The sequence below is a fragment of the Erpetoichthys calabaricus genome, chromosome 11 (assembly GCF_900747795.2).
Source record: "Erpetoichthys calabaricus chromosome 11, fErpCal1.3, whole genome shotgun sequence".
Classification (NCBI taxonomy): domain Eukaryota; kingdom Metazoa; phylum Chordata; class Cladistia; order Polypteriformes; family Polypteridae; genus Erpetoichthys; species Erpetoichthys calabaricus.
This window is the reverse complement of record NC_041404.2, coordinates 94,439,542-94,465,097: the sequence shown is the minus strand read 5'-3', so window position 1 is coordinate 94,465,097 and position 25,556 is coordinate 94,439,542. Positions and strand designations below refer to the sequence as shown.

Below are 25,556 nucleotides of genomic sequence, written 5' to 3'. Positions count from 1 at the left end.
ATATGATAGGGATACATAAGGGGTCAGAAGCAGGACAGAAAGTTAAAGCTGGCCGGGTAATGTACTTCCCCTCATTGCGTCATGGACCAATCAAGAATCAGAAAGAGGTCAGAGAGTCTGAGCTAGCCCTCAACATGTTCTGTGCAGAATGTAATGTGGACCAGTTGAAGTGAGCCATTGAATAAAGGGTATGAATTTCTAAGGGTATTTTGTATGCAATATTTGACAAAGAACATTCAGAGGCAGAAAAAGCATGATGGATTCTAGCTAGCTAGATGTTCTTCACAGAGAATGTGGTAAATGACAAATGGGAGCGAGAATTTGGTACCCAGTACATCCTCCTTAGCAAGTTGAAAAAATGGACAGAACATTAGCTGCTTATTATAAACATAAAGGAGAAACAGAGGAAAACAGTAGGAGATCTAGGGAAATGTTGTGAATGGGAAGAATTCATATGTTTAATTAAAATAAAAAGAATGGGAGCAGCAAGAAACCGTGACAAACACCAGGAACATGTGAGAGAGTGTAGTGAAAAGACAAAACCATGAATTATGAGAGAAGGAAGAGACAACTAGTAAGAACATGCTTTAATGAAGGAAAAGAGTCAAGAAAATGAGTTGTAAGCTTAGCTTGTGATATGTCTCTGGTTCTCCTGGTGTAATTAACCAACACATTAGTTAGCTATTTTTTTCAAAATTTCTCTTACAGCCCCCAGTTTTGTTAGTGTCTCCACAAAGTGTATATTTCTTATAAATGTTCGTTTTATCTTATACATGTTTATGTTTTACCTCACAAGTAGGCTTTTCTCTCAAAGACAGTTTATTTAACAAAACCACGTGCTTCTATCAAAAATGTTTCTCTGCTATAAACTGTTTTTCTCATTATAGGTTCTCTCACTGAGTTACAGTTATAGTTTAAGCTGGCCTCTTTATCACAGACTAGGATGCACAGTCAGACCCTCTCACTAGTAACCTTCTATATCAAACACTGGTCTACTTCTCTTTGACAAATATTTTTCTTTATCATAATGGATTTTCTCCCACAGTCAAGCTTACCTTACTGAAGCCCCTCTCACACTAGCACTTCATGCAGGGCTGTAAGTCCATGCAGTGTGAAACTGCCTACATAAAATTGGACTGGAAACAACCCACTTTCTTATGTAAGTGACCTGAAAACCAATGAAGCATGTGGTCAGAGAGATCAGTTGATCTCTGAGTAGTACAATTGTTATGCTCATTATATTTTGACAGTGTATTGTACAGCATCATTTCCAGTATATCGCATATGCCAGCATATTTGGTGGATACCTTGACGTGATCAGTTAGAATTAATTTCAAAATATATTGACCATTTATTGACTAAGCATGTCATGAATATATATTCTTTTTTTGTTGCATGTGTTTTTTATCACTTGTTAAAGGAATTCAACTAATTCTTAAAACAAAGTATAACACAAAAAATGATATAGTTTTGTACTTAGTTTGAACTAGTTTCAAAACACCATTAGTCAGATTGACTTTCCTGAACTGGCAATGCCTGATTCAAACAAAAATCATCTGTTATGTAAAATCAAAATATTTCAGAAACAAATATTTATTTTTGTATCATTTATACCTATCAAAGTTTTGACACACTGTGAATGCAAGATCAGCTTTATACTAAATTGCTTCCATATAATGACTAATGCATAATGCACATTGTAAACCCAATTGCACTGTGACAAAATTGTACAAAGGCTACTGTATAGAATAAATGCATTATTAGTACATGGAATCATGGGAATGAAATAAATAACAAGCTGCAAAACGGAAAGAAGCCAAAAATTGCTAAAATTTTCAAAAAAGCTTTATGAAAGCAACTTCAAAACCACATTATTCTGACAAGAATCACATTGGAACTTGATGACATACTGTATCTCCCTTTGATTTTCAATAGCTACCTTTACTTTTCATAAAATAATTCATATTTGAAATCATTTGGCCTGCATTATTGCATCAAATTATAATGCATTTTATATTACTTCTAAAGATGATGTCTATACTGCAATAGGAGAGACAGCCATAATTTATAACAAAGACACTTTTTTTTGTTCTGTGTGTTACTGACAAAACCTTAACATATCCTCACACATTTTAAAATGTTAAAATCATGAGAAATTTCAACTTTGTCAAATGCATTTTGTGATACAGTAATATCACATCCAGAATTAGTTTGCAACAACAACTGAGAAAAAGAAAGTTTATAAAATGAATTCATGAACACATCATGGAATTAATGGGGTGATGGCTTGTACAGGAAACAACTTTCCTGGGAAAGACTAGACAATGGCTAGTATTATTAGGTACTAATTCAAAACAATGAAGATGATTTTACCAATCAATGGAATCCTACATAAAATGTGTTTCTTTTGCATATTTTGCTTACTGGAGCCAGTACACAAATATCTGAAAAATAGACAGGCACTTCAATTTTTATTTTAATTGCATTCTACTTCTTTTTTCCTATGTCTTCTAGAAATGCCTACGGTTCAATCCAGATGCTACCATTTGGACTGCCAAACAACAGATTCTTTGCACACTGAATGAAAGTCTCAAAGATGTCCTAAACTATGGGCTCTTTCAACCAGCTACCAATGGACGAGATGCCAAATTCCTGGAGGAGGAGCGTTTACTACGCGAGTACCCTCAGTCATTTGAAAAGGGGGTGCCCTACCTAGAGGTAAATAAAAATATGTGCTGTATTTTTAAAAACTAGACTGACATTAACATTGTACCAAATAAAAGACTGAAGTGAGAAATGACTGCTGAAAGCAAATTTGTGATTTCCAGTCAGCTAGTGTTAGCATTTATGATTTTAACTGAAAATAAAATGTATTATTTGTTCTTTTTTATTATGAAAGATTCCACATACAGAACAATGTATTATTTGTGCCAAGTAATTTCAAGCTATTCAATTTCCAACTTATCTGTGCATTTTTTTTCCAATTTTGACCAAAAAAAAAAAGATTAACAGCAAGTGGATGCATAGATGGTTTGAAAGATATATTATATTATCAAATTTCCTATTCTCCTTTCAGAATGATTTATTTTTAATTATGTGATGTTCTTATTAAGTGAATTGTCTCAATCTGTATACACAGTTTATAATTAGTTTTTTTGTATTTTTCTGTATGATTGAATTATCATTAAGGGCACTGCAAAGGTGCATTTTTTGTTATTACTCCATATATGAGTGCGATGAGGTGACATACAAGCAGATGGAGGCCACACCAAATACAAGTACAATGAAATTCTTACTTGCATGTCTCTTAAGAACAGTTGAGAATAATACAGTACCAACTAAGACAGATACACATACACAAAAGTGTGCATGGCATGTAGTATATACTATATATATATCGTTAGAAACTCTACACAGAGTCATATCAAGGTTTGGGGCAGCCACTCATATATTTGGTATCCTGGCTGCAAAGTCGCAAAATGTTATACAGCACTGATGTGCACAAAACCAAGTCCAAAACAGAACTGAAGGAATAAAGAAAAGGTGGAGGCTTTTTAAGGGGAAGATAGGAAGTGAAGTCAGTGGGGTCGGGCTCATAAGGGTCTTCAGCCATAGGCTTGAGCCCGGAAGTGACATCAAAGGGGCCGGAGCTGACAAGGTCTTCCTCCATAGGCTCGAACCCAGAAGTGACATCAACGGGGCCAGGTGGAATCTCCCGTGGATGATCTGCAGGAAGGCGAGAAAAAGAATCAGTGCACTCTGCCACATTCCGGTCTGACTTGGAATTGCCCTTACACAAGCCCTTTAGCTGCCTCCCATGTGCATGTGTGTGACACGAGATGCATATATAGGGTGCAAGGGTGTAGAGCTGTTCCACAACTAGGACAAAAACCACGATTCTCCTGAATCCGAGGTTCGACTATCTGATGGACCCTCCTCTCCAGGACCCCCGAATAGACTTTTCCAGCGAGGCTGAGTAGTGTGGTCCCTCTGTAGTTGGAACACACCCTCCGGTCCTCCTTCTTAAAGGGGGCAGTAAATCAAACCTGTTTCCGGTGAGAATTGGACACTGCCAGGGCTGCCCTCTGTCCTCGATTCTGTTCATAACTTTTCTGGACAGAATTTTCCGGTTTGGTGGGCTCAGGATTGGGTCACTGCTTTTTGCAGATGATGTTGTCCTGTTTGCTTCATCAGGCTGTGATCTACAGCTCTCTTTGGATCGGTTCGCACCCGAGTGTGAAACAGCTGGGATGGGAATCAGCACCTCCAAATCCAAGAACATGATTCTCAGCCGGAAAAGGGTGCAGTGCCCTCTCAGGATTGGGAGTGAGGTCCTGCCCCAAGTGGAGGAGTTCAGGTATCTTGGGGTCTTGTTCAAAAGTGAGGGAAGAATAGAGCGGGAGATCGACAGGTGGATCGGTGTGGCCTCCGGAGTGGTGCGGGCTCTGCATCGGTCTGTCGTGGTGAAAAAGGAGCTGAGCTGAAAGGCAAAGCTCTCAATTTACCAGTCAATCTACGTTCCTACCCTCACCTATGGTCATGAGCTATGGGTAGTAACTGAAAGAACAAGATTGCAAATACAAGCGGCTGAAATGAGTTTTCTCCGCACTTTGTCTGGGCTTTCCCTTAAAGATAGGGTGAGAAGCTTGGTCATCCGGGAGGAGCTCAGAGTAGAGCCACTGCTCCTCCGCATTGAGAGGAGTCAGATGAGGTGGCTCGGGCATCTGATCAGGATGCCTCCTGGACGCCTCCTTGGTGAGGTGTTCTGGGCACGTCTAACGGGGAGGAGGCCCCAGGGAAGGCCCAGGACACGCTGGAGGGACTATGTTTCTCGGCTGGCCTGGGAACGCCTCGGAATTCCCCAGGAAGAGCTAGTAGAAGTGGCCGGGGAGAGGGAAGTCTGGGGATCTCTGCTTAAGCTGCTGCTCCCATGACCCGATCTTGGATAAGCGGAAGAGGATGGATGGATGGGATGGATGGATATATTTGTTTATGTATACAGTATATCATGTTACAATTTTTTTTTATTAAGTGAGAAAAAGCAACTGTACAGGATGACTGAGATCTTTAACAGTACTTGCCTTTCTACAACAGCAAATGTCGTACAGTATATGTCCTGAACAGAAGGCAGCTAGGTGCTAGCAATATTCTGTGCCTCCCTCTCTATCCTTTATAATCTTGAGGTAAGCAGTGCCTTACCAGGATAGAATGCAACTAAAGAGGGTGAACTCTATGTGCACCTGTAGAAGTGAGAGAGAACAAATAGAAAAATGCAAGCTTTCCTTTGATATTTGAGGAAGCAGAGGCTCTGGTGAAGCTTTGTGATAAGAAATTTAAAGCTGCTCAACCTCTCAACAGCATCCCCATTTAGGAGTGTGCGATATGTATCGTCTTTGATAATATCTTAATTGTTGTTTTAAGGATGTGCAAGCTGAAATAATCGAGTATGTCACTCTCTTTGAAAAAACACGTCCTGAGAGTCCATGCATTCACTAATCATTGAACCTAACAGGATATTGCATGTGTGTAAAGCGAGCGCATAGGTGTGCACAGTCAAGGCACCACAAGTTAAGCTATCGTAGATACTTAAAAATGAGTGAGCAAACAGCACCAGGGGATAAAACAGCCTACAACTATGTCATTAGATTAAATTACAAGACATGGATCTCATATGGGGCAGCACGGTGGCACAATGGTAGCGCTTCTGCCTTGCAGTTAGGAGATCTGGGTTCACTTCCCGGGTCCTCCCTGCATGGAGTTTGCATGTTTTCCCCGTGTCTGCATTGGTTTCCTCCAAGTGCTCCGATTTCCTCCCACAGTCCAAAGACATGCAGGTTAGGTGCATTAGTGATCCTAAATTATCCCTAGTGTGTGTGTGTGTCCTGTGGTGGGCTAGCCCGGGATTTGTCTCCTGCCTTCCTCCCTGTGTTTACTGGGATTGGCTCCAGCAGACCCCCATGACCCTGTAGTTAGAATATAGCGGGTTGGATAATGGATGAATGGATCTCGTATGGAGGTGATTTAGCTTTGAAAAGACAGATGTTACTCAAAAGACAGCGATCTTCAAATTATGTTGGAAATTGGCTGCCATTAAAGACAGCTCGACAACTAACTTGTTTCACCATCTGAGTACTAACCACCACACAGAATATGAAGAATACAAAACACTTCAGGAGTCAGCTGTCCATGACAGGTCTAAATCACCCAAGGTACAAGCACAAAAACAAACTTTAGCAGAATCATTCTGCAAAAAGTGCTGTCTGACAAGAAAATCAACAGATGGCATGACATAATAAATGCCATCACCAATTACAGCACACAAAATAAGGTGCCAATTCAAGCAGTTGAGAGGGATAATTTCAAACAACAGTTGAATACTTTTGACCCAGATACAGACCAGGCAAGATCCACATGCCTGGTTATAAATATTTCAGTCAAACAGCTTTGCCTAAATTGTATAATTCATGTTGCCAAACTGACGATTAAACTGCAGAATGTTTCACATTTTGCCACACCAGCATATTTATGGTCAAGCTGAACATCTGAGCCATATGTCTACATGACAGTGCATTTCATTGACAAAACCTGGCAACTGCAAAGCTGCTATTTGCAGACATCCTCCTTCCCAGAAGACCACACAGAAAACATCATTGCACAAGTATCCTGACTCAGCAGGAAAACAGGAGTGCTGAATTTGTGAGTAAACTGGGAGAAGCGGCAAAAGGCCAAAACAAAAGAAAATGAAAATAAACCATAGCAACCCAGACCGAAACCCAGACGAGAGGCAAAATCAAAGTCAAATAACAGGCAATAAGTCATAACCAGGCAATACTAGAAAAAAAGCACACAATATCAAAATGAAAGTAAGGAATTTTATCTGCAAATTGGATAAGGTGCTAGCGAAAAGTTGTGCTTTTATACAGGTTGTTGATCAAGTCAAGGTTATGACCTGGGAGACCCCATCCCTAGAGATGACCTTGACAATAGTATGCAAATGGCTTCTCTTAAAGAAACAGGCTACAAAGTATCAGATTACAGCCTAAATCATGATATCACCCCCTGTCGAAGACGAATCCTCTGGACACATCCATCTGAACTGGTATAATGAACATTTTCCCAAATTCCTGCATAAATAAGGGCAAAGAAAAATAGCACTGATTGTTAGTATCATACATAACGGAAGCCCATTGAAGAGTTTTCTTGTCCAGCAGTGATATTATGAACAATATATGTGTCCAATCGTCCAGATATGTTTTAGGCTTTAAAGACCATGCAACATTGAAATTCAGTAGGGCCTCCTAAAAAGCAAATCGGATGTGGAATTTGAAGCTCATGTTGGTGGCTGCAACCTAAACCAGGAGTCTGATTTGCCAAGGTATTAACCGTCAATATTAACTGATTCACCGCCCCCACTAGTTGTTCCACAGATGCCTGCAGTTCCCCTACTTGTCTCTTTAGGGTTTTCATTTCCCCCTGCATATCTCTCATGTCTCTAAAAATATGCCTCATCTCGGGGTCAGACATTATGATCCAATCTATTGTCCTGACTCACCAGGATAAACAGGAGAGCTGAATTTGTGAGTAAACCAGGAAGAGTGGCAAAAGGACAAAACAAAAGAAAATAAAAATAAACCATAGTGATCTTAGATAGATAGATAGATAGATAGATAGATAGATAGATAGATAGATAGATAGATAGATAGATAGATAGATAGATAGATAGATAGATAGATAGATAGATAGATAGATAGATAGATAGATAGATAGATAGATACTTTATTAATCCCGATGGGAAATTCACATTCTTCAGCAGCAGCATACTGATACAATAAATAATATTAAATTAAAGAATGATAATAATACAGGTGAAAAAAAACAGACAATAACTATGTATAATGTTAAATATTAACGTTTACCCCCCCTGGTGGAATTAAAGAGTCGCATAGTTTGGGGGAGGAACGATCTCCTCAATCTGTCTGTGGAGCAGGACAGTGACAGCAGTCTGTCGCTGAAGCTGCTCTTCTTTCTGGAGATGACATTATTTAGTGGATGCAGTGGATTCTCCATAATTGATAGGAGCCTGCTGAGCGCCCTTCGCTCTGCCACAGATGTTAAACTGTCCAGCTCCATGCCAACAATAGAGCCTGCCTTCCTCACCAGTTTGTCCAGGCGTGAGGCGTCTTTCCTCTTAATGCTGCCTCCCCAGCACACCACTGCGTAGAAGAGGGCGCTCGCCACAACTGTTTGATAGAACATCTGCAGCATCTTATTGCAGATGTTGAAGGAAGCCAGCCTTCTAAGGAAGTATAACCGGCTTTGTCCTTTCTTGCACAGCGCATCAGTATTGGCAGTCCAGTCTAATTTATCATCCAGCTGCACTCCCAGATATTTATAGGTCTGCACCATCTGCACACAGTCACCTTTGATGATCACTGGGTCTATGAGGGGTCTGGGCCTCCTAAAATCCACCACCAGCTCAATGGTTTTGCTGGTGTTCAGGTGTAGGTGGTTTGATTCGGACCATTTAACAAAGTCATTGATTAGGTCCCTATATTCCTCCTCCAGCCCATTCCTGATACAGCCCACGATAGCAGTGTCATCAGCGAACTTTTGCACATGGCAGGACTCCGAGTTGTATTGGAAGTCCGATGTATATAGGCTGAACAGGACCGGAGAAAGTACAGTCCCTTGTGGCGCTCCTGTGTTGCTGACCACAATGTCAGACGTGCAGTTCCCAAGACGCACATACTGAGGTCTGTCTTTAAGATAACCCAGATGAGAGGCAAAATCAAAGTCAAACAAGAGGCAATAAATTGTAAATTTGGTTAATTTGGGCTCCTCTATAAAATGCAGACCTTGTACATCAATTGTACAAGATCTGAAAGATGTGCTGACACCATGGTGGCTGCAAGAACACCATGTTTGCATGGCAACAGACAGTGGGTCTAACATTGTTAGTGTACTATTGATTAACAAATAGAAAAAGCTTGTTTTGGACATAGGCTTCATATCACCATTGGTAAGCAGTTTAAGTGAAATTGATCTAGTACAGTGTATAGGTGTCAGGAAGAAAAAAAATGTTCAGACAAATTATTGAACCATTTGAACGAATTACATAATTCATTTGAATGGATAATTTTTATTTCCGTTAGAAGCACATGCCTATCAGGCATGTTTGATTTTTAGAAGCCATTTTTATTGGGGGGGTCCATGATTTCAAAGCACATTTTTTTCTTTAATTATGTAAGACACTTGCACAGATCCTCGCCTCCTTGCCCTGCTCCATTCCGCCCCTATGGCTACAGAAGTTGGAGCTGGTAATGACACAAAGGAGGGAGCTAAAAAGAAAAAAGTCTTTTGGCAGCTATTTAAAAAAAAACGCAGGAATTCAGAGAAGGTGAGTCTCTGCACGCTGCCACTGAAAAAGAGATCAAGAGCTACTTGATCATACCTGAAGTGGACAGCCCCTTGAAGTGGAAAGCCACTTGAGTTGTGGAAAACACAAGAAATACATTTCCCCAAATTGGGGAAACTTGCAAAAAAGTACCTGTGCATCCCCGCCTCAAGCAGGCTTTCTGAGAGGGCTTTCAGCACCAGAGGAAATGTTCTAACATGTAACTCTGTTGCTGTGAAGCCAGATGCTGTGGACAGACTAGTGTTTCTGTCACACAACTTGAAGTTTCCTCAGTTTCCTTCTGATTTGTTTGTGGAAAATTGGACAGAACTTGAAGTTAATAATTTGTTTAAAAATGTTATAGGTTTAAATTTGTATTTATCTTTCTGCAATATATGACAGAACATGTTTACAAATGCAAATTTGACATAACTTTGTATTTTTACACTATAGTGTAGTATGTTAGATTTTTGTTCTTGTATGTATGCTGCACAATTCATCTTACAGCAGAGCAGTTTATCTTAATCCAGACAGTAATGGACAGTAATGTCCATGCCCTGAAGTTCAGTTATGATGAGTATTTTATTGCCTTTGGATTCATACCTTGTTTACATTAAGGATAAGTATCTGTTTAAAATGCTCTCACTGTCATAGGTTTGTTGGTCTTAGTGCAATTTTTATGTAAATCCTGCAGGCCAGTTTGAAATGGTTTACTCATGCTTGTACTGTTTGATCTCAGTAATACTTTGACTGGTGAATTAATTGAATGTGTTTGTGTTATTTTATAGTTTTAAGTAAGTAAATTAGACCTGTTTTCTCTAACTGTTTCTTCCATTAATCTCATTATTAAGATATAAAATAATATCCTATTAATAAGTCCAAGATAAGCCAATAAGACTTTTACAAAGATGTTTGTAAAAGATGCAATATATCATCTAGTTATCGTTCTCATCAAAGTCCCAGAAAATATCGAGATATAATTTTTTGCCAGTATCGCATACCCCTACCTTCAATACAAATAAGTGTTTGTTAAGCCTGCTGCTTATTAAAGTCCTCCTTTGAATTGCTGACATTAAAGATTACCTTTTTGTCCTGGAACCACTGAGTCAGCAGGTAAATCTCTACTATGTATGCTGCCTCATATTTGTTAGGGATCAGGACTTTGAAGGTGATGTCATCACAAAATTTAATAATGGAGTTGGAACTGTGTTTGGCCATGCATTTATCGGTGAACAAAGAGTAGGGGGCTTACTGTGATAGATAGATAGATAGATAGATAGATAGATAGATAGATAGATAGATAGATAGATAGATAGATAGATAGATAGATAGATAGATAGATAGATAGATAGATAGATAGATAGATAGATAGTGTGAACGCTAGAGGTTGCTGTTGCCCCTTTAAACCCAACAGACAGACACACAGGACACGGGATAAAAGCACCAAGAAGACTTTTAATTATTTTTCTTCTAGGAATAGTGCCTCCTAACACCACATCCACACTAAACAGGCAAATAAATCACTAATCACTATAAAAATAAATACAGTTCTCTGCTCCATACCTCCCAAAAAGCTTTGTCCACCTCCACCCAAATCTGGCTCGCTTGCTGGGTCTCCAGCTGTCCTTTATATAGCCCTTGACCCAAAAGTGCTTCTGCCCTTCCGTCCACGTGACTTGCTAGCACTTCCAGGTCAGATGGAGTACTGGCTTTTCTTCAGCCTGGAAGTACTTTCTGAGCTTCCGTCCTCATGACTCGTGAGTACTTCCGGGCTATGGATGAGGCATAGCTTCTTTGGTCCTTTCACAGTTCCTCCTGGTGGCACCCACGGTACTCAACAGGGCTGAGAAACTGCACACCAATTCCCAGGATGCCCTGCGGGAATCTGATGCACCGTTACATTTCAGGGGAGCTGCCATTTAGCGTTTTGGGGGAGGCACTGTACTAAAGTAGCTGCCACCCCCTATCCTTCCATCCTCAAGGCGTCCTGACAGGGTTGAGCTGCCAGCCATCCATCACAATAGATAGATAGTACCCTTTGTAATGCCTTTATTGATGGTAAGCATATAGGATATAAAACTGCCAATCTGCACATGCTGAGATCAGTTGGTTAAAAGGTCCCAAATTCTGTTCTATAGGAGTTTAAAGGCTAGCTTTGATGGTAAAATAGTGTTAAATCCTGGGCTAGAATATGCGGAATATGTATTCTATATATAATAATATATTCTAGCCTCTCAAAGCACTTCATCACAAACAGAGTGAGTACCCCTGGTTTATAAGCATGCAACAGTTCAATTTGTTTTCTTAGACACAGGTATAATTGTTGTACTTTTGAAGAGAGATGGACACACATATTTTGTCAGTGAAATATTAAAGTAATCATTTCACTGAGGATGTCAGCTGATTGGTTGTTGCGATATATTTAAAACGACTTGAACTTCCACCTGGATATTCCAACATGGGGCAAAATATTATCAAATATTCAAATTTACATGTCAATAAAGCATGTGAAGACTGGAAAAAGAGAACTATTAATGTTTAGGTACCAGGAAATTACGGAGGATGGAAAACGTTTTAACATTATTATAATATCAATTTTTAAATGTGAGCACTAGAAGAACTGATTAACACTTAAGCAAAAAAAAACAGTATGCACTAATAGAGCTACCATTATAATATCTAGTTTGTGTCAAGCAATTTTTGTTGAAGCATTCCATTTACATACACTTTAATAGTAAGAAAATTTGCTTAACATAAGTTCTTCTATTTCTAATCTGGAAAAAACTTTGCATCAACAGAAGTGAAATATATAAACCAATTTCCAAGCAGCACACATAGAGGCTGGCTACAAAGGCAAGGCTTCCAAGTCAGTAAGCCAACTCCTTTGGTGCAGCGCAGTGACGGCTGCTTTCCAATCCAAAGGCCTTGTGTTAGATATGCACTGCTGCTGCATGACTGAGAGGAACAAATAATACTGAGTGAATTCCTAAGCAGAAATACATTGTGCAGTGAAATGGAATTGTTCCACCAGAGGGCTGAGTATCATGTGAGGAGCAAGTGTAATGGAGGATGAGAGAAAGAGAGAGAAATAGAACCTTCTACTTTGAAAAGTAGCATCTTTGTAGTTACAAACCTGATTGGCAATTGTGTAGTGACAGAGAAGGCTACTATGTAATCTAGAAGCCCAAGTCCCACTGCTACCATTATAGGAAATATTACTAGATTTTTTGTCACCTTGTGCAAATTTCTAAGCAGAGACACCCATAATGTATAGTCAGCTCCACTGTAAGTTGGTTGAGGACATTGATTTTTGTGTAGTGACTTGAGTATGCATTAGCACTAGAGGCCTGTTTTTTTAACCTTGTCCCATTGATACCAAAGTTTTTTTTATTTTGTGTTTTACTAATTTGCTGCATTAGAAATTTGAAAAATAAATTATAGGTTGACTATTTTTTTGCTCTATATTTTGTTGTCTGTATTTTAATCATTTTGGGAATGCTTTTTTTCCGTTTAAACAAATGTGCATGTTTGTTTATGCAGCATGTAATTAGTAATTTGTAAAGTGGTAATTACATTTTTCCTCGAAACTTGTTAAAGCACTCTGACACTGCACTCAGTGGAGAGCGCTATCCAAAAATAAAGTGAATTAAATTGAGTAGTCTAAGATAAAAATAGAGATTTTCATCAATGATGGTCTAACCATTGTCCAGTTACTGTACATGCCTGCCCATTTGTGCTTGCCGTAATAGTTGCCAGGAGTAATGCTTAAATGCCTGTTATAGAAAACCAGTTCTGTCCAGGAGTGACTGTACTGACTTACAGCAGCTGTCATCTATGCTGTCATTACAAGATGACTGTAGAAAATGGGCGGTCATTTTGATCAATTTCTAAAGTGATTTCCTAATTTTTCAAGTTAGCGGACATTGATGTCAGCCTGCAAATGCCTGCTGCTGAGCTATGTTTTGTAAACAACAATTTCCTCTTTCCTTCTTTGCACACTTCTGAATGCAAAAGCTACACACAACAGCTGATGATTTCGGATAACTCAGAAGTTTCACTACCTACTATAGCTGAGACTGACAAGGATATGACTTCTGTCAGTGGTCTTAATTAAACTAGTCTTAATGTTGTGTGCTGTGTACTTATCCAAGTTAATGGCCAGCCTGGAAATGGCACATCTTCCCAAGCACAGATGGATAAAACATGTGAGGAGAAATACTCCAACTTGGGGCACGACAGTGGCATAGTAGTAGCACTGCTGCAATGCAATAATGGGACCTGGCCCAATGTCTCACATGCTCCCTACATCTGACTGTTCTCCCTGCGTCGGTGTGGATTTCCTCTGTATTCTCTGGTTTTCTCCCACATACCAAAAACATGCAGGTTAGGTGGATTGCCACTGCTAAATTGGCCCTAATATGTATGTACAAATATGTGTGTGTGCACCATGCTGCTACCCTATCCAGTGTTGTTCCTGCTTTCCACCAAATAATTGTAGGCTCCAGCTGCTCTGCTAACCATCCATGGATAAGTAGGTTAAAAAGATCGATGGATTTTCTAACTCAGTTCAGTGGCTGGTACACATAATGAAATAATGAATTTATACTCATCAGCCATGCCTAGGAGCAGTAAAAAATACAACCAAGCTAAAAAGCTAATTTCTGAGGATTCCCAGATTTAAAAAATCCCTGAACTACTTCTTTCCTTCAACCAACCACACAGACCAGATTAGTTGTGTTTGTCTTTGGAGATATCACAAAATGGAAACTTTTTGCGCTGGCTGAATTATGGTTGTGTGTCATCCTTTTCTGGTGCTAATTGGACTGCAAATGCTACTGAGAATTGCCTGCATTTGTTAGTACTGCCATATTAAAGCTCCATTAAATATATTTATTTTAGAGAAAATGCCTTTGCTAAAATCGTTATTTAGCTCCTTTCAAAACAACTGGAGTTGTTTTTAGTGTAAAAGCATTTGAACAGCACAAGCAGAAAATAATTTCATTTTTAAAATGTGTAATGAAATTATTAATGGAGATTATTCATTGATAGTAAATTTGCTCTAGAGTTGCATTAAGACTTGTCATTCAAAATTGAAAAGGTAAAGAAATTCAATGCAATTCTGTTTATATATCTGGTACAGTACTTGCTGGTGTGTACTGTTCCTTTGTCTCCCATGATTGCATTTGATTTCGTTTCTGTGCTGTTGCTCAGCCTGTCCTATGCTGCCTTATGTGCCAAACCTTCAAGGGTACATTAAATTTCTTGCTCACAATTAGATCTGGATTCAGGCATGGTGAAGAGAACAAAACTTAAATCACAACAAAACAGTGTTTCCATTTTTTCACCTTAAAATAATACATTTCTATGCAAGATGCTCATTTAATTTACCATAACCCATTTTTAGAGACATAGATGAATGTAAGTGTATATTATGGATGACTACGTAATTCCTATCTTGTGTTCTTTGCTGACAGTATAGGCACCACTGCATTGACTATAGTAATTGGATTAAGTGGGGTTCTGAAAGGGGCATACTGCCTGGGTAAGAAAAGGGTTGTTTTCTTGGTTTCATCTGTAAAGGACATAATTGTAGAATCTGATAAACTGAATGGCTGGAGTTTGGTCATGAGTGATTTTTCAGTGTACCCTTCCATCAAGGTACCTGGTGTCATATCTTAGAGATCTAGGGACAGCACTGATTATCAGGATTTGACACATTTGATTTTGGAAAGATTAGGCCATGGCTTAGTGTTGGACTGCCATTCAATTGAAGAACAACATTTACTTGTATAGCACATTTTATACACTAAATGTAGTTCTAAGTGCTTTACAAGAAGTCAATGAAACAGTGATAAGAAAAGTTAAACAAGTTAAATTAGGCATGAATAATAATGAACTCATTATGAAAAATAAATCAATATGAGCTTGCATAACAGATATAAAATTAGTACTAAACTAGAGTTCTAATATACAGTATAATGTATTCTAATTCTCTAAAGATAAGTATGATAGGATGAGATGGACGGGAGCACAGAAAATGCAAAAAAATTAATAAATAAAATAAATACAATAAAAAAAAATAACACAATTAAAAAAAAAAAAATAGGTAAGTAAGTAAGTAAGTAAGTAAGTAAGTAAGTAAGTAAGTAAGTATCCCGCTGGTATCCCGAAGGTTGCCTGTTCGAATCCCCGTCACTGCCAAAAGAGATCCTACTCTGCTGGGCCCTTGAGCAAGGCCCTTAACCTTCAATTGCTCCAGGGGCGCTGTACAATGGCTGACCCTGCGCTCTGACCCCAAGGGGTATGCGAAAACTATCAAATTCCTAATACAAGAAATTGTATAAGGCAAAATAAAGAAAAAAAAAAAAAAGTAAGTAAGTAAACTCCAGTTAAACTGCAGGGGTTCAAATGCCAAAAGACCATCCAGTTGCCACTGGCTCAATTTTTTGCTATATCTACATTGTTGTCATTAAAGAATCTGATCAAACTGAGTATAAAAATGAAAGTGTGGTTTAGAATTTTGGCTCTATCCTTAGATGTTTAATATTAGAATATAAAACTGTTTCAAATTATGACTGGAGATGAAAAGGCTAAAATACTTTGTGATAAAAATTTTCAAACTCCTGAAACACAGGGACATTTCTGAAAGAAATACCTAAGTGCTAATTCGAAAACCTAACATTATCAAAGATCTTGTCTGATGTTCCTATTGTTCTTAAACAATAAAACACAGAGCACAAATGCTACATTTAGCCTCATATAATGGAGATGTTAATGTATGCTGCACCCCTTAAAGCTCACTTAAGATCCATATAGAATGACTACTAGTTCCCAATCACAGAGTGTACAGAAGACTTTTATTTTAAAGTGTAGGATTCAAGAACAACTATTGAATAAAGGAGGAGCTTGCTGGTGCAGAGGTTAGAACTACTACTCACACCTCCGAAGCCCTGGGTTTAAATGTTGGCCTAGTCACTGCCAATAAATGTGCCTTCTGTGAGTATGTTCTGTAATGCACTGACACCACATCTGGTGTTAGTTATTGCCTTGTGCTAGAAGCTGCTGAAGGAGGCACTGACCCTTTGTAACCCTGAATTGGAATAGGCAGTTTCAGAATATGAACAGGTGAATGTTAAATGAATATTGTGCAGAACAGGCCACAAGACAATAACAAAACTTTGAGGAACATTTTGAGAAACTCATCAGTAAGGCCATGTCCCCAGCTATAAATCAGATTTTTTTTCTCAGTACCCAAATAAGCTGCTCAGTCTCTGATTCAGATTTCATTAAGATTTAATTATATAAAAAAGTCAAATTGTAGACCTTACAAATCTGATGCTACGATATTTTGTTTATGTAAGACTCAGTTTGTGATTTCTTTTCCAGTTCCGCTATAAGACGAGGGTCTACAAGCAGACAAATCTGGATGAGAAGCAACTGGCCAAGCTACACACCAAGGTAAAACACTTTTTAAGAAAAACAAAACGGGGCAAAGAAAGATACATCATATCCAGAAAAATATCTGGGAAATCAGTTCACCTGAATCCCACATTGGTTTCTTTTGCAGGTAGACATGTAGTTCACAACAGGAATAGCTCTTTTAACGCTGAAAATGTACAATCAGCAACTTGCCAATTAGTTAATCAATCAATTCTCTTTTCTGTGTTTTGCATAACAATTTTTTCATGAGCATTATCTCAACAATCATGACAAAGTACATAAAAACTACATTTCAATAGACACCTAGAGGCATTAAATCTGGTCTTTCACTATATGGTAAAGGAAATAATATGACTTTTTGGAAGAGGACATTCTGAGCTATCCATGATTCTGTCATGCAGTCAGGAATGTCCATATAAGGTATATTGCTATGGTTATTAATGGAGCTATGTAGTTACTTTTATGATGGTTCATTTGTTTGTGGTCTAGGCATTGATATCTTATTAAGCTTTTACATTCATCTTGTTTTTGTCATAATTTACTAAGGAAAAGGTTCTTGATTTCCCTGGATACCCTTTCATATTATTATACCATGTAGTACATTTTTCTGGTGAAAAATACCCTTTCATATTGTTATACCATACAGTACATTTTTCTGGTGAAAAGTAATTGCTCTGAATGGTAAATATGTTGATGTGATCACACAATGCCCTAATCAGGTAACTTGACTTCCACTCCTGTAACACTTTTGTAATACTTTCACTTTACAAAACTGCGGTAGGTCAGCTACATTTTAATATATAGCCTTTGGAATGGTTAATCACTAACACCAAAAATAGAAAATGAATATCATTTGAAGTTGAGATTGCCAGTATATTGGTATAGACTCTTCAGCTTCAACTTTTTACCCTTCTAACAGGTGCAAAGCCAGGTACAATGAAGGTATTGTCCTAGATAACCCTCCCAGTGGTGTATTGTTTAACATTTCCAAGATGGAGGGCACTCCTTTGTATAATTCACTCATGAGCAGTTAAAATAGTCATGATTTACTAGATCACCTTGTAACGGCCGACTCACTCTTCCTAACCAGCAGCTACACCCCCAAGATCCATGGCCAGGCAAGATGAGGAAAGTTAGACCTGACAAGCAGTACTTCTTCCAAATAAACCACCCCAATCAATGATTAAAGATAAACCAAAACAATATGTAAAATAATAAAGTGAGTATATATTAATAAAAAAGAAATTAAACAAACTAGAAACAATATATATATCACACCCCAACCAGCCCCGACCTAACACTCAATCCCAGAAGTGACCGGCGGAATGAAATAGTAAAAAGCTGCAGCAAAAAGTTAATATACAACACAAACCCTCCCTTGACCCTACACTCAACATGAAATCAATGAGATACACAGAAAATACAAAACGCACATAAAAGTCCTGGGGCCTCATATTTAAATGGTGCATACACCCGTTTCCATGCTCTCATCGCGATGTATAAAAACTAAACTTGGCGTAAAGACACACATATTTTCATGCCAGCACAATCCCTGGTGTACACAAGTTCTCCACTCAGTTTTACAAACTGACGGCACCTAGTATCAAAGCAGTGCTTTTGTTCCAGTGTGGTTTCCCTTTCTTTTTTAGATCCACATCCCTGACGCGGCTTTATCAAATACACTGATATTAACCGCATATTGTTTACTAGCAAAATACCCGCGCTTCGCAGCGCAGAAGTAGTGTGTTAAAGAGGTTATGAAAAAGTAAAGGAAACATTTTAAAAATAACGTAACATGATTGTCAATGTAATTGTGTTGTCATTGTTATGAGTGTTGCTGTCATATATATATACATATACATATACACATATTTTATATATATATATATATATATATATATATATACATACACACATATACAATATATATATATATATATATATATATATATATATATATATATATATATATATATATATATACACACACACACATATACTATATATATATATATATATATATGTATATATACACACATATACAGATATACCATATATATATATATATATATATATATATATATACACATACATACATATACACACATACATGCACTTACAATAACATAGAAATCAATATAAACAACATTAACATCATTATCATATAAGAATATGAAGTAATATATAAGAAGCACATTTCATATAAATATAAATTATTAAACAGTAAAATCTTCTTCTATAATTTGCTACCGTGGCTATTCGTTTGTCTGTCCAGGATTTTAAATCACCTGTAGCTCGCAAACCGTTTCACCTATTGACTTGAAATCTGGTACACATATAGTACGTCACGTCTGCTATCCGCTTTATGGGTGATGATTGTATTACTCTTTTTATCTTTATTTTATTTTATTGTAGAATCAACTCCTATCTGCGCACAGCAGGGCAGCCGTGGGCGGATGCGTATGGTGTATTCACTCCATGTTATCGTGCATTGCGCTGTCACTGGTATTTTGATAAAAGAATTTGAACAACATATAAGAAGCATATAAATTATTAAACAGTAAAACATTAACATTTAAGAAGTAAAGTTACATTGAGTACTACTGCAGTGCCTTCGGTATACCTCATTTTTTCTTTGCCCATTACATGCTTAAATGTATACATTTTTTGGCGTACCTACCCGAGAACACGTGACATATAACCGACCGTGGGAGAAGCATGGATTTTAAACACACGTTGAGTTCATCTGCTGGTCTCCCTCGTGGAATAACTGGTAATGTTTGACTAAAATCTACAGCGAGTAAAACGACATTACCTCCTTTTTTTTTTTTTTTTACGATCTCTGAGATCTTGCTTTTTTCGGTTCAAGGCTTCATAAGCTCTTTTATGTTCCATGGTGTACTTATCCCAAACCATCATCTTTGAATGTTGCAAGACTTTCGCCTTGTATGTAGATCGGGGTAATTACATTCATTGCATTCCTAGTCTGAATCACAATCTGATTGTAACATCCACTACGTGCCCTCTTTTAATTGCGAGAAGCAGATATATATAGCCAAATTCTCGCGCTTCGTTGCGGCGAAGTACTGCTTTTAATTTTTTATTAAGAAGAAAAGAAAACCTTTTTAAACGGATTGAAAATATACCAATAACAATTTGTTAAGGATCTGTTTTTTTGTGAACCTCCCTTTTCACAGCTGTCGCGCTACGGCGTGTGTTTCGTTTATTTGACAGTATGTAGATCGTGGTAATTACATTCATGGCATTCGTTTTCTGAATCACAATCTGATTGTATGGGTGGTTACCTGCCAGGTCACGCTTGTGGTTTGTCAGCAAGTCGCCTTACGTCCACCACGTGCCCTCTTTCTGTTCCCAGAAGCAGATCATAGAATGGTTTTAATAGTTTACTTTCAAATAATGCAAAGAGTATGCGACATGTGTTTCTCCCTAATTCTGGGCTCATCAGGCGTACACACTCACTGCATCCCCTCTCGGGAATCGAATCTCTATCGTCAGCGCCAGAGGTGAAGCCCCTAACGTGGCGCTACGGCATGTGGTTCATTTATACCTCGTTTCTTCTCATTAAACTTTTATCTCGCGAATATGTTATTGCAATCCGCAGCGGGAGCATTTCTATAAACTTAATTTAAACCTACGTTTTACACCGTGCTTTTTTACCTTATGAAGATGCTTGTATGCCTCACTCGCTCGCTTCTTATTGTTTCACTCCCTTCTCAATTGTTTAATGAATTTTTTGTTCTTCGCGGTTTGCGGCTCTTCCTTCATTTCTCCCTACTGCGTTCTTTTATCTTGCGAATATGTTATTGCAATCCGCAGCGGGAGCGTTTCTATAAACTTAATTTAAACTTACGTTTTACACCGTGCTTTGTTTCCCTTCTGAAGATGCTTGTATGGTTCACTCGCTCGCTTCTTATTGTTTCGCTCCCTTCTCAATTGTTTAATGAATTTTTTGTTCTTCGCTGTTTGCGGCGCCAGAGTTGAAGCCCCTAACGTTGCGGTCAGCAAGTCGGCTAACATCCGCCATGTGCCGTCTTTAAGTTGCGAGAAGCAGATCATAGAATGGTTTTAATAGTTTACTTTCAAATAATGCAAAGAGCATGCGACACGTGTTTCTCCCTAATTCTGGACTCATCAGGCGTACACACTCACTGCATCCGCTCTCGGGAATCGAATCTCGAACGTCAGCGCCAGAGGTGAAGCCCCTAACGTTGCGCTATGGCTTGTGGTTCGTTTATACCTCGTGTCTTCTCATTAAACTTTTATCTCACGAATATGTTATTGCAATCCGTAGCGGGAGCGTTTCTATAGACTTAATTTAAACTTACGTTTTACACCGTGCTTTTTTCCCTTATGAAGATGCTTGTATGCTTCACTCGCTCGCTTCTTATTGTTTCGCTCCCTTCTCAATTGTTTAATGGATTTTTTGTTCTTCGCTGTTTGCAGCTTCTCCTTCATTTCTCCCTACTGCGTTCACAGTCTTTTCACGTGATTACGTGGGAGGCGTGATGACGTGACACTCAACTCCTCCTCCCACGGCCATCGAGCTGCCGTCCATTACAGTATATTGTGAAAAAAGAGGTTCCAGTTATGACCATTACGCGTTGAATTTCGAAATGAAACCTGCCTAACTTTTGTAAGTAAGCTGTAAGGAATCAGCCTGCCAAATTTCAGCCTTCCACCTACACGGGAAGTTGCAGAATTAGTGATGAGTCAGTCAGTCAGTGAGGGCTTTGCCTTTTATTAATTAGTATAGATTAGTTTAAGGCATCTGATTGCAATTAACCTGTAACAATATAATGGTCCACGGAATGGCCAAACTATTCCAAGTACCATAGCTGCTTTAGTGTTGTCACTCTCGCTGCACCACTCAGAGTATTTATCCCACTGTATCTGAGTACGGAATCACAGCTCTACAGCAGCTGATCGGACAGAGAATTATCGGTATACAGTATCAAGCACACACTGCCTCAGCCATGCGCACGGCCTATTTGAACTGCTTCTATACAGTAAACGCTTCAGAGCCTTTTCTGTAGAGACCTCGCATTTCAGAAACAGTTTCATCCCAAGAACTATAAACACACTGAATCAGTCCATCAAGTGCCCCTTGTAGAACTGTTTGTACTGATAAGTTCAATTACCTCACTGTAAAGTTGCGATACAGTTATAATATTGCACAACCTGAGCCACTTTATAAAGCGCGTATTTACATATGATGATGACTAGCTTCTAAGTCAATTTAGATTTCCAAGCGCTATCTTCTTGGAGCTCTTGATATCATTTTTAAGATGAAATGCAGCAAAGTATATTTATTACATTATACAGATAAAATTTTAACATCATTTAAATAATCTACTGCATATTGTTAATAATTAAACATGTGAGGACACAGTGGACAGTGGTAGCGACAAGCTGGCCCCCGTTCAGGGATTGTTACTGCGTCGCGCTGTATGCTTGCTGGGGCTGCCGCGAACCTGGATGGATAGATGGATAGAATAATTAAACATGTACTATGAAGATATTTCAATGTACAGTGGTACCTCTGGTCACGACCGTAATTCATTCCAAAACTCTGGACGCGACCGGATTTGGTTGCGACCCGAATGTAATTTCCCCATAAGATTGTATGTAAATACAATTAATCTGTTCCAGACCATACGAACTGTATGTAAACATATATATTTTTTAAGCACAAAAATAGTTAATTATACCATAGAATGCACAGTGTAATAGTAAACTAAATGTAAAAACATTGAATAACACTGAGAAAACCATTGTAAGAGTTCGCGCTAGACCCTTACACTTTTTTATGAGTTTTAAGCACAGGGAAAAAAAATTAAATACCACTTCTTTTGCGAAACTTTTCAAACCATCCTCTGCTGGCTTTAAATTCCTCACCTTTGCCACTCGAAGAAGGATTTTTTTCAGCAAATCGCCATGAATCTTCCTGGCTTTCTCACATATGATCACCTTGCTTACGCTATCCCCTGGAAGTTGCTTCTCGTTCAACCACACTAGCAACAGTTTTTCCACCTCTTCCAGCACTTGAGGCCTCTGCTTGGTTAACATTGTAAATCCTTTTGCAGCATCAGCTGCTTTGTTAGGCCCTGTATACGGAAGCAAAAGAAAATGGGAAACGGAGAATGGCAAATCATTGGCGTGTACGAACGTATGTAGGGAAACTGGCTGCCAGTGTTTCTGTTCGCCACCAGAGTGTGTGGTCGTGAACAGATGCAAAATTTTGGCAAACTTTTTGATCGTAACCCGAATTTGTACGTGTTCGGAAACGTTAGTGACCAGAGGTTCTACTGTACCTTAAAAGTTTTGAAGAATCGGCGTTCTCAGCTTACAGATGGCTTTACATCTATTACAGAGCTGATTGTGTGGCGATTAGTTACTTGGAGAAAGAAAAGTAAGGACAGGAATTGGGGGTTAATACATTTGAAAGACACAGTACTGCTGCAATAAATTATTTCATCGAAGGTTGCGCATGGCGCAGCAAGTATCTTGCGGGAGGCTGGAACAATATCTGGATGGGGCGGAAGTTCGTCACTATCACCGCACTGTTTCTATGGTTAATACATGCTTTAATTCCTTTAATTCCTATTAATTAGTATTTAAATTGTTCAGCGAGCTGTGATATCATGAATGTAATGTATTCTGTGTCCTGTTGGTGGAAGAGAAAGCCCGCTTAAGAAGCACGTAGTGATTCACACACGGAGCACATAGAAGAACACATACAAAACAAAGCATTTAACGTGCTACTTTAGATATGATGGGATTTGAGAAAGTAGTAAATTAAACAATTTTAAGATTAAGTTTATGATGTTCTACTTTAATGACAAAATAAGCTACATGATTAAAGTGAAATTTTGAGATTAAAGTTGACATTTTGAGCTTTTTTCCCACTCTGTTCCTATTTTTTTTCTTTTCTCTGTACCCTAATAAGCTTCCATATGACACTCAGATGGTGGGCTATGGCTCGCCTTTGATATCTGACAACTTCTTTTTTATTTCGGGCACTGTGCGACTTTGTGTACTTGAGCTTTCGAGTTTCTCCGACACTCTATATCACTCGATCAACTGCCTTTTGTTGTTTATATCACTGTTTAAACCAACAAATAGTATGTTTTTCCTTGCCTCCACTTGGTGTTCGGTGAAATTCTTCTATTTTCCCCCGTGCTTTTGCCATTGTTTTTTCACAGAATGCTGAACTTAAGGACTGTTTATATTGATTTGCGTATTCAAAGAGGCGTAATTCTGGGAGGAGACGTGGTGGGATGGCAGGCATGTGCGTGACTTTTCATGCTGACCGGGATTTATGGAACGGAAGAATGTGGAAGTTGGAGTGCGCACAGATTTATGCATCTGGATTTTTTTGTGTGTATGCACATTTCCGCTTTTGTCTGTACACCATGTTTTAGTGTGAATTCTACGCACGGCATTATGCATGAGGCCCCGGAGATTAAATGGAAAATGAATATTGTTTGTGAACATTGTTCAGCTGGAAAGTGTTCTACAGCAATTATATATGGACTAGCAAAATACCCGCGCTTCGCAGCGGAGAAGTAGTGTGTTAAAGAGGTTATGTAAACATATATATACATAAACATATATACATATATATATATATACATATACACATCCACATATATATATACATATATCAACATATATATACACATAGACACATATATACATATACTTATTTGTATATCTACATATATATACACATATATACATATTTGTATATCTACATATATATACACATATATACATATACACACATATCTATCTACATACATACACATACATATCTATCTATCTATATATACATATCTATCTATCTATATATATATATACACATACATACATACATATCTATCTATCTATCTATATATACACATACATACATACATATCTATCTATATATACACATACATACATACATACATATCTATCTATATATACACATACATACATACATACATATCTATCTATATATACACATACATACATACATATCTATCTATATATACACATACATACATACATACATACATATCTATCTATATATACACATACATACATACATACATACATATCTATCTATATATACACATACATACATACATACATACATACATATCTATCTATATATACACATACATACATACATACATACATATCTATCTATATATATATATATATATATATAGCTGATTACCCAGTGGATTCGCTCACTGAGTGCAAGAGAAAAAAATAAAATGTATGTATAGAATAAGTTTAATTGCCAAATTTATTTTTCCACAAATAAAGGGCACTTACAATAACATAGAAATCAATATAAACAACATTAACATCATTATCATATGAGAATATGAAGTAATATATAAGAAGCACATTGCATATAAATATAAATTATTAAACAGTAAAATGTTCTTCTATAATACGCTACCGTGGCTATTCGTTTGTCTGTCCAGGATTTTAAATCACCTGTAGCTCGCAAACCGTTTCACCTATTGACTTGAAATTTGGTACACATATACTACGTCACGTCTACTATTCGCTTTCCCACACATATGAACATATATATATATATATATATATATATATATATATATATATATATACACACATACACATATATACATAGTGCGTTGCAACACGGGCTGCGATTGTTACATGGGAGGGAGAGGAGAAA

General features: G+C 37.9%; 1 protein-coding gene across 4 annotated transcripts in view; it reads left to right on the top strand.

Annotated features, from left to right (window-relative positions):
- Positions 1-25,556, top strand: part of shank1 (SH3 and multiple ankyrin repeat domains 1) — a 648,010-nt gene that overhangs the window by 12,567 nt on the left and 609,887 nt on the right. For all 4 annotated transcript variants that reach the window (XM_051933687.1, XM_051933685.1, XM_051933686.1 and 1 more), the window contains exons 3-4: positions 2,515-2,718; positions 16,781-16,852. In XM_051933687.1, coding sequence (XP_051789647.1) covers positions 2,515-2,718; positions 16,781-16,852 — 276 coding nt within the window. The remainder of the gene's footprint in view (positions 1-2,514; positions 2,719-16,780; positions 16,853-25,556) is intronic.